Here is a 9,468-nt window from a genome sequence, read left to right on the forward strand (position 1 = left end):
AGCTGCAGCGCAGAGCTCCTTCCGGTCCGGTCGGTCACGTCAGGCGGCGGCCGAGGTGCGGGCGCCCGCCAGCCATGGGCAGGAAAAAGCCGTTTCGCCGCCCGGACGGACGCAGCCGGCGCGCGCCCAAGTCCCTGGAGACCTTCGCGGCAGACGCGCAGGCGGCGCTGGCAGGTGCCCGGACCCCGCGGTTTTCGCCCCAGGGGGCGAGGGGGCTGGTTGGCTTAGATGGAAACTTAACGAACCGCCCCCCTTGCCGCGCGGACCCGCCGCCCTCCACGCGCGCCCCTGTGATGGGGGAAAGGAGCCGCCGAGCCCCAGCGGGTAGAGGCTGCTGCCTAGCCCCGCCCCTTCCCCGAGGCCCCGCCCACTCCCTCCATCCCCTCCCGCCCTTGCTCCCCCTCCCCCATACCTGTTCATGAAGCTGGAGCAGGGGGTTGGGTGCAGGCTCTGGGCTGAGGCCGAGGGGTTTGGAGTATGGGAGGGGGCTCTAGGCTGAGCCTGGGGCAGGGGATTGGGGGGCAGGAGAGGATGCGGGGGACAGGCTCTGGGAGGGAGTTTAGGTGCTGGAGGTGGCTCAGGGCTGGGGCAGGGGGTTGGGATGCAGGAGGGGATGAGAGGTGTGGGCTCTGGTACCTCGGGCGGCTCCTGGTTCAGGGTGCAGTGGGGTTAAGGCAGGCTCCCTACCTGCCTTTGCTCCGCACCATTCGCGGAAGCAACCAGCAACTCCCTGCGGCCCCTGCCTGCAGCTCCCATTGGTCACAGTTCTCAGCTAGTGGGAGCCGCAGAGTCGGCGCTAGGAGCAGGGGCAGTATGTGGAGACCCCGTGGACCCCCCACGGTTGGCAAGGACCTGCTGACTGCTTCCATGAGTGGTACAGGGCCAGGACAGGCAGGGAGCTTGCCTTTGCTCTGCTGGACTTTTAGCAGCCTAAAATCTCCTGGTTTGGCTTTAGTAGCCTCTGGGAGATAGAGCCCGATTCCAGGAGACTCCTGGAAAAACAGGGAGGGTTGGCAACTCTAGCTGCTGCTGAGCCCCACCCACAGGGAAGCCACTGCCAAGCCCCGCTCCCTCTATAGCCTTTGGGCCTCCGAGGAGAAGGCTGAACTCTGCTCTGCGTGTTTGCAGCCTGCATTCAGCAGGATGGCGCTGGAGAGGGGGATTCTGCAGAGGTGAGATTCCCATGCCCTCTTGCCATGTGGGAGCTGGGACACTGTGATCCCAAGAAATGCACGGGGAGGAAATTGGCTCGCAAAGGCCTGCTCCGAAACCTGCGTCTCAATCAGAGATTCCCAGGGCTCATCCTCAGTCCTATGGCAACTCAGTATGTCTCTGCAGCTGACAAGTAGGTTCCGTGCGAATCACAGTCCTAGAGTGTTATTTCTTAGGTACAAATCCACTATCACATGTTTATTTACTTTTTGCTGTATTATGAGTTTCTAGAGAGAGAGTCCGGTGCTGGTGTATATTCTGTGCCGATGATAACAAATGTACTGTTAGCTGAGTTAAGGAAAACATTTCATTATTTGATTGTCAACTAAAATAGTGTTCACACATGGGGGTATCTTGTCTTCCCTGTTCTGTTAATATAGTTAAATTATGCATGGAAAGTAGGTTCCTTTTTCTTTAACAGGCCCAAGGATTATGCAGAGATGCTGATAGTGGGTGAGACATGAAGCTTTTGATATATTAAAAAACAAAACAAAAAAAACACAAAATATTTGATACAGTAAAGTGTGGCTAACATTCTGAGGTCCCACAACTAGTGTTTCCATATCTAAAGTGCCCAGTTCATGGTAGCTTTTTTTTTTTTAGCTGCTAATTCTGAAATCCAGGCTTCAAATTTCAGAAAGTCATAGAATCATAGGACTGGAAGGGACCTCGAGAGCTCATCTAGTCCAGGCCCCCGCATAAATTTCAAGACCAGAAGGGACCATTTTGATCATCCAATCTAACCTCCTGTATAACACAGGCCATAGAACTTCCCCAAAATAATTCCTAGAATAGAGCTTTTAGAACATCAAATCTTGATTTAAAAACTGTCAGTGAGGGAGAATCCACCACAATCCTTGGTAAACTGTTCCAATGGTTAATTACCCTCACTGTTAAAAATTTACGCCTTATTTCCAGTCTGACTTTGATTAGCTTCAGCTTTCATCTGCTGGATTGTTATACCTTTCTCAGCTAGACTGAAGAGTCCATTATTAAATATTTGTTCCCTGTGTAGGTACTTATAGTTGTAGGTGATCGTCACCCCTTAACCTTCTCTTTGTTAAACTAAATATATCAAGCTCCTTGAGTCTATTAATCATTCTTGTGGCTCCTGTCTCACTCTTCTCCAATTTATCAATATCCTTCTTGAATTATGGACATGAGAACTGCATACAGAATTTCAGCAACAGTTGCATCAGTGCCAAATAAAGAGGTGAATAAACATCTCTACTCCTACTTGAGATTCCCCTGTTTATGTATCTAAGGATTGCATTAGTCTTTTTGGCCACAGCATTGCAGTGTGAGCTCATGTTCAGCTGATTATCCTGGGAAGCAGTGACTCTGAAAAAGATTTAGGGTTGGTGGTGGATAGAGTACCCCATCCTGTAAGTATGGTTTACCGTATATACTCATTCATAAGCCGAATATTTTTGGTGGTAAAGTGACGCACCAAAGAGCGGGGGTCGGCTTATAAACGGGTCTACACCAAAATCTGATGATTTTAAACTCTATGGAATCATTGAATTAAATATGTAATACATTATTGTTTTGTTTACCTGGAGCGTCTGCAGGCATGGAGCCCCTCGGCTCCCTGTGGCCGCGGTTCGCCGTTCCCAGCCAATGGGAGCTGCGGGAAGTGGTGCGCCGCGAACAGCAAACCGCGGACACTGGGAGCTGAGGGGCTCCGTGCCTGTGAACGCTCCAGGTAAACAAAACGTCCAGGCCCGCTAGCGACTTACCCTAACTGGCCAGGAGCCAAAGTTTGCCTGAAATATAGGGTCGGCTTATGAAAGGGTCATACCGTTTTTGCTATTTTTACTTAACCATCTTGGGGGGTCAGCTTATAAATGAACAGGTTAATGAACAAGTATATATGGTACATTGTCTGTTTCTAGATGTTTACATTTACTCAGAAAAACACACTTTGCATGCACCTATTTTTCCATGCAATCCAGATTGCTCTTTATCAGTGACCTGCCCTCTTCATTATTTACAATTCCCCCAAATTTTGTATCATCTGTAAACTTCATCATTAATGATTTTGTGTTTTCTTTCAGGTCATTAATAAAAATGTTACATAGTGTAGCGCAAAAAATTGATCCCCAATGGACCCCCATAGAAATCCACCCACTCGATGACTATTCCCCATTTACAATTACCTTGAGACCTATTAGTTACCCAGTTTTAATCCATTTAATCTGTACCATGTTAATTTTGTACCTTTTTAGACTTTTAATCAATGTCATGCAGTACCAAGTTCATAGCATTCTGTAAAGCATTGTATAGTACAACACCATATTGCCTTTATCAACCAAACTTGTCAAACTAATTTTCATATCCTTTTGATGAGATTACAGGATCTATTTTTCATAAACCCATGTTGATTAGCATTAATTCTATTAACCTCTGAAATTTTAATGTAATCGAGTCCCATATCAGCTGCTCCATTATATTGCTTGGGATCTAAGTCCAATTGAAATCCTATTTACCCTTTTTAAATATTGGCACCATATTAACTCTTCCAGTCTTCTGAAACTTCCCCAGTGTTCTAAGATGGATTGAAAATCAATATGAGTGGTCCAGAGAGCTCCTTATTAGCTGAGTGCTGATTTTAAAATATCTAACTTTAATAGCTGCTGTTTCATATCTTCCTGAGATACTAGTGGAATGGAACGAGACTTGTCATATATTATGACTACATCTGTTTTTCCAAAATACGGAATATTTACTGAACACTTCTTCGTCTATGCATTAGTATTAATAATTCTGCCATTTTTATCTAGTAAGGGACTAGACATTGGTAAGACTTTTTTTGTTCCTAATACTTAAACGTATTGTCCTGAACTCAGCTGACCATAGATTTCTCCTCGTGTCCCTTTGCTTCACTGGTCAATTTTCTACAATTCCTACCTTCCGATTTATATTCACTGTCAACTTTCCCTTTCTTCCATTTGTTTTTTTATAGCTCCCTTCATTTTCACTCAAAACCAGGTTACTGATTAAAAAAATCACAACTTTTTTCTTTGATTGTGGCTTTTGGGGCATCTGGTAAGGTGTTCTTAAACAATTCTCAATTATCATTCAAATTTTTCTGATTAAATTCTTCTTCCCAACTGATTTGGCTCAATTGTTTTCAGCTTTGTGAAATTGGCCCTTTTAAAGCACAAGCTATATATATATATATATCTCACTGGTCTGGACTTCACTCTGCTTGCACATTGTGATTGTCATGATCACTTGTACCTAAGTTACCATTAATTTTTAGTTCTTTGATCAGTTTCTCTTTATCTGTGAAGGTGTGTTCCATGAATCAAGAAAGAAAATCAAATTCCTGCTAACTAGAGCACTTATTCTGGGGAGACTTGACACTGTAGAAGTGATGGTAGCTTGTGGAACTTGAAAAAGGTCCATTATTTCAGAATGAAAAGATGGTTTTGTGGTGAAGGCACAAGCACTAAGAAGAGCTGAACTCTGTTCCTAGCTTTGCCATATACTTGGAGTGTTTTGGCAAATCAGTTAACACATGTATAGAAAATTGCTTGTTTGCACTTTTGGGGAGCTAGTTCCTGTACACAGTACCAGCCTTAATCCAAAGAACTAAACATTTAAAATGAGATATTAGATGCGCAACTACAATAAAGTTTGTTTTTCAGACAGGTTGTAGCTCAGAATGGAGTTGCAGTCATAGATTGCTCGTGGGCCAAGTTGGAAGAAACGCCATTTAGTAAAATGAGGGGAAGCTATCTCCGACTGTTGCCTTTCTTGGTGGCAGCAAATCCTGTAAACTACGGCCGGCCATGCAAGCTGTCCTGCGTGGAAGCTTTAGCTGCTACTTTCTGTATTGTTGGTAAGGCTATAATGTGGAGCTGATGTGAAAAAAATTATTGTAGTTTTCTTTTAAGTGATTTTTGTTCAACATCTTGTTCAGTGGACAGATGTAGAGTATGTTTTGCTCAAGGTCTGTATCTGTCATATCTAAGGGTATGTCTACACTACCCGCTGGATCGGCGGGTAGCGATCGATCTATTGGGGATCGATTTATCGTGTGTAGTGTAGACGCGATAAATCGATCCCCGATCGCTCTCCCGTCGACTGCTGAACTCCAGCTCGGCGAGAGGCAGAAGCAAAGTCGACGGGGTAGTGGCGGCCGTCGATCCCGCGCCGCGAGGACGCGAAGTAAGTGATTCTAAGTCAATCTAAGATACGTCGACTTCAGCTACGCTATTCTCGTAGCTGAAGTTGCGTATCTTAGATCAATTTCCCCCCCTCCCAGTGTAGACCAGGCCGAAAAGATTTCTTGAGCATCCCACCCTGCAGTATTAAGCACTAAATAAATACAGCAAGTCCTGGAGTAGTCCATTATGGATTCTGCTCTTCACTTCTAGGTTTGACAGCTTTGTTTACCATTACTTGTATCCACACCTGTAATGCTTTGTCTTTGGTTACTTCACTTCCATTGTGCTCTGAATACAGTTACTCAGGCTCAGTCTTATCTTCTCCAGTAGGGCATTCTGCAGACCATCAGTGAGAATACCTTATCTTTAACTCTTGAAGGCTTCGCTCTTAGCTAGAGGAAGTAGAGTTGTTTCAAGGGATCATAAACAGAGCTGGTTTGAGAAAAGCTTCAGTGTTTCCTAATGAAGTTACAATAGAACCCCATTTATCCGAGCCTCCATTATCTGACTCTCCGTATTAACCAAACCAGGGCTGAAGGCCCAAGTGGCAGGGCTCAGGCTCCAGTTGAAGCCAGAGCTAAAACTCTTTGCCCATTCTCCAGATTATTCTAATTTTTGATTATCCGATTTGGTGCTGCTCCCAATTAGATTGGATAAATGGGGTTCCACTGTATTGAAAACCTTCATTGGTTGGTTCTGAAAAATTTAAACCAGCTCTTGTTGTGTTGGAATAGGGGTCTTGGCTGCAGCTGGGCCCCAACCCATTGTGGACCTTGAAGATTAAAACTAGGGCCTCAAATTGGCACTGAGTGTAGGCATGTGTGGCCCTCCCTTGCTATCAGTCTCTGAGGGGAGGAGATAGAGCTGGTGGTCATCACGTATTGTCAGCAGAGCCTGTGGTGTGTCTCAACCTCTCAAGGTGGTCAGGGAACCGTTGTCCATCGCCACTCCCTGAATCCTGTTAGAGAAGGAAGTTTGAAACCATCATAGACCTGCACTTTCCACTCTGAGGGCTTGGAAGTGGGTTAACAGTAGACTTTGGCTGATTATTGGCTGCTGCATAGAGATCTACCTTTTGTTTACACTGTACTGTACAACATCAGATTTTATATTTCCACATTCAGGAGACTGATTAACTAGAACACAGTGGATTTCTCCTGGATTCACTTGGGCGCCTCAAGTTAAGTCTCCTGTCTCCAGACCTAGATTCCAAAACATTCAAGGATGCTGACAAATGTCTCATGTATCACTGTTTTAGTGACAGATGCTATGCATTGAACTTATGCTGATTAGATATCAAGGCAGCTGTAAGTTGTTGTTGTTGTTTTTTTTGTTACGAGTCCCATGTTTGAAGAGAAGCTGGTCATATTAGTTTTCTATTTTAGGGTTCTCTGATCTAGCCACCATTCTTCTGAGAAAGTTCAAATGGGGAAAAGTGTTTCTTGAATTGAACAAAAATCTCTTGGAGAAATATGCGGCCTGCCATTGCCAGGAAGAGGTGCTGAAAGTTGAAAAGGAATTTTTAGCAAGTGCAAAAGAAAGAGAAACTGAAGATACAGGTAAAAGCCTCCCTTTGAGTGACCTTTCCATGTGGTTTCCTGACAATTCTGAATGCTCTGTTACTAAAGACGAAAAAAAATCTCAGTAGGCATTATATGGACATTAATTTACCCAACAGAGTGGCTGTCCTGATTGGTTTAGTTTTATAAAGGATGTTTTCAGGGAATTAAGGAAGAAAGAAGGTAAACAGCTCACTTGTTACATTTACAAGTGCTGAATTGGAAAGTTTGAACACTAATGAGGACTGATAAATATGAGAAGACCTAAAGAGGAGAAATATTGGCACAAATTAAAACTAAATTCATATTGCAAAATTTGAGTTGTATGGTGGCAGTGCATAAAGGTCCCAGCCAAGCCTGGGGCCCCAATTTTGTGGGCACTGTACAGACAGAATAGAAGATTGAAAGTCCCTGCCTGAAAAGCTATCTAAAAATCCAGACAGATGTAGTCAGACAAAAGTAACGTACTAAAAGTATAGTACAATTCCGTCCCAGTTTCCATGTCGCACAACTGGTGCCAGTTTTCCATGTTCTGGCTCCTTCAGTGCTTTTTCAGCCTCACCCCCACTCTTGGGAAAGCACTTCACTTCAATTCAGGAGGCACACAAAAAATATCCCAACACAAACTGCCCAAGTGTGTGTGAAGGCCATAGTTCTTATCCACCCAGAGCAGGGAGGGGAAGGGACAGTGGCTAAGTCTCATGCCCCTCCCTAGGCTAACTGTGTGCTGGCAGTTCACATGACCCAAGCCTGCAACCATGGTGTCCTGGCTTTGCCAGTAACTTCTCCCCACAAAGTGGGAGGTGCATCTCATCCACATTCTGAGGGGGAGGGCAGGCAGCCCCTGGTGTCTTGGATAAGGGGATGAAACTGAGTGAAAACTTAAGCTGAAAAACAAACATCTCCTTGTCACTGGAGTATATTAGTTTATGGAATAGAATAGTATCCTTAGGGAAGTGGAAACACAGTTACTTGAAACATTTAGAAAAAGAATCCTTAAACTTACCAGAATAGATCTTAAGGAACATACCTATTCTGGTCCTTCAGAAAGGCAGGAGGACTAGATGGCCTCTGTCATGGTTACAGGGCTAGCTGCACTTGTCTCCTTGCTGGTCCTTCTGAGTACAGCCTTGGGTGTCAGGCTTTGTGCCTTTACCACTTCTGAGATGGAATTCTGCAATTCTCCCACTCTTACACTGGGCCCTGGTCGACTCAGACTCTTAACCTTTTGGAAACTCACTGATTTCCAGATGGAGTTGTCACCTGGAATTAGCTCATTTCTGATGATGAGACTTAGGTGGATTTCTGGCCCAGTGTGAGGTGAGGCCAAGTTCAGACTCATTCACTCAATCTTCTTCCCTTCTGTCAGGAGCCCCTCTCCAATACTTTTATCAAGAGCTATTTATGATTTGTAGAGGCTGTGTGTGTATACTCACCTATAAAGCAACTGACATCTCTACTTACTACAAACAACCTTACAGCTCCCTGGGAAATGTATACTTTATTGCACTAACAACAAGGAGTCTGGTGGCACCTTAAAGACTAACAGATTTATTTGGGCATAAGCTTTCGTGGGTGAAAACCTCACTTCTTCAGATGCATAGAGTGAAAGTTACAGATGCAGGCATTATATACTGACACATGGAGAGAAGGGAGTTACTTCACAAGTGGAGAACCACTGTTGACAAGGCCAATTCAATCAGGGTGGATGTAGTCCACTCCCAATAATTTATTGCACTGTAAATGAGTCAGTTTTACTTTGAGATTTCAATTTTTCTCAAGCCAAAACTGACACATTCTACAGCTTGACTGAAGGCAATTTGTTGTGAGCTTTTCTTAAAATATCTGCTTTCACTTAGGTTATGGATACACCCATCAATGAGGTGGAGCTTAGGGCCAAAATTTTCAGAAGTGACTAGTGATTTTAAGTGCTTCAATTTTTTGGGCACTCAACAGGAGATGCCTTAAAGGGAAGGGGCCTGGTTTTCAAAGTGTCAAGATGAGCAGCGGTGCATCACTGGATTTCCTCATATAGAGCCAAATCTTGGCTAAGTCAGCAGAATCCCTTTCATTTTCCTCTCTGAATGAAGAATCTTAAACTTAACTCTTACCAGATGTAATTTTTTTTTCAGATCCATTTGATGTTGACTCTGGAAAAGAATTTTCAAATCCTAATAGACCAGCCAGCTCCATAGGGTAATTACTTTCAGTTCTCATTCTCCTTTCAGAAAGTTCTTTTGCTTTTTATACCTCTGAAAAAAACTTCTTATTTTCAGAATGGCACAATGTGATGAAGAATCTGGTGAAGAGGATGGCAGTGACAGTGATGATGACAGTACAGAAGATGACAGTACAGAAGATGACAGTGAAAAGCTTGCTGCACAAACAGCCAATAAACCAGTTATTTGGAAGGGAGTTAAAAAAAGACTAAAAGATTAAAGAGTTTATAAAAGTGAGTTTTGAAAATTTGTATAAAGAAACCATGAATATAATTGAAAGGAAAATTAAAAAATGTTGTCTAG

General features: G+C 43.9%; 1 protein-coding gene across 1 annotated transcript; it reads left to right on the plus strand.

The window, feature by feature from the left end:
• Positions 1-27: 27 nt before the first annotated feature.
• On the plus strand, positions 28-9,468 carry TSR3 (TSR3 ribosome maturation factor). Its single transcript, XM_065411966.1, has 6 exons — positions 28-174; positions 1,129-1,345; positions 4,866-5,059; positions 6,773-6,946; positions 9,079-9,142; positions 9,223-9,468. The coding sequence occupies exons 1-6, from the start codon at positions 75-77 to the stop codon at positions 9,383-9,385; spliced, it is 912 nt and encodes a 303-aa protein (XP_065268038.1). The 5' UTR covers positions 28-74; the 3' UTR covers positions 9,386-9,468.

Source organism: Emys orbicularis, chromosome 10 (assembly GCF_028017835.1).
Source record: "Emys orbicularis isolate rEmyOrb1 chromosome 10, rEmyOrb1.hap1, whole genome shotgun sequence".
In the NCBI taxonomy this organism is placed as follows: Eukaryota; Metazoa; Chordata; order Testudines; family Emydidae; genus Emys; species Emys orbicularis.

Excerpts from the sequence above, each read along its gene's own strand:
- TSR3 (XM_065411966.1), top strand. The coding sequence starts at position 75 with ATGGGCAGGAAAAAGCCGTTTCGCCGCCCGGACGGACGCAGCCGGCGC. Across the intron at positions 175-1,128 it reads CGCGCAGGCGGCGCTGGCAG|CCTGCATTCAGCAGGATGGC; the intron begins GTGCCCGGACCC and ends GCGTGTTTGCAG. Across the intron at positions 1,346-4,865 it reads TATGTCTCTGCAGCTGACAA|ACAGGTTGTAGCTCAGAATG; the intron begins GTAGGTTCCGTG and ends TTTGTTTTTCAG.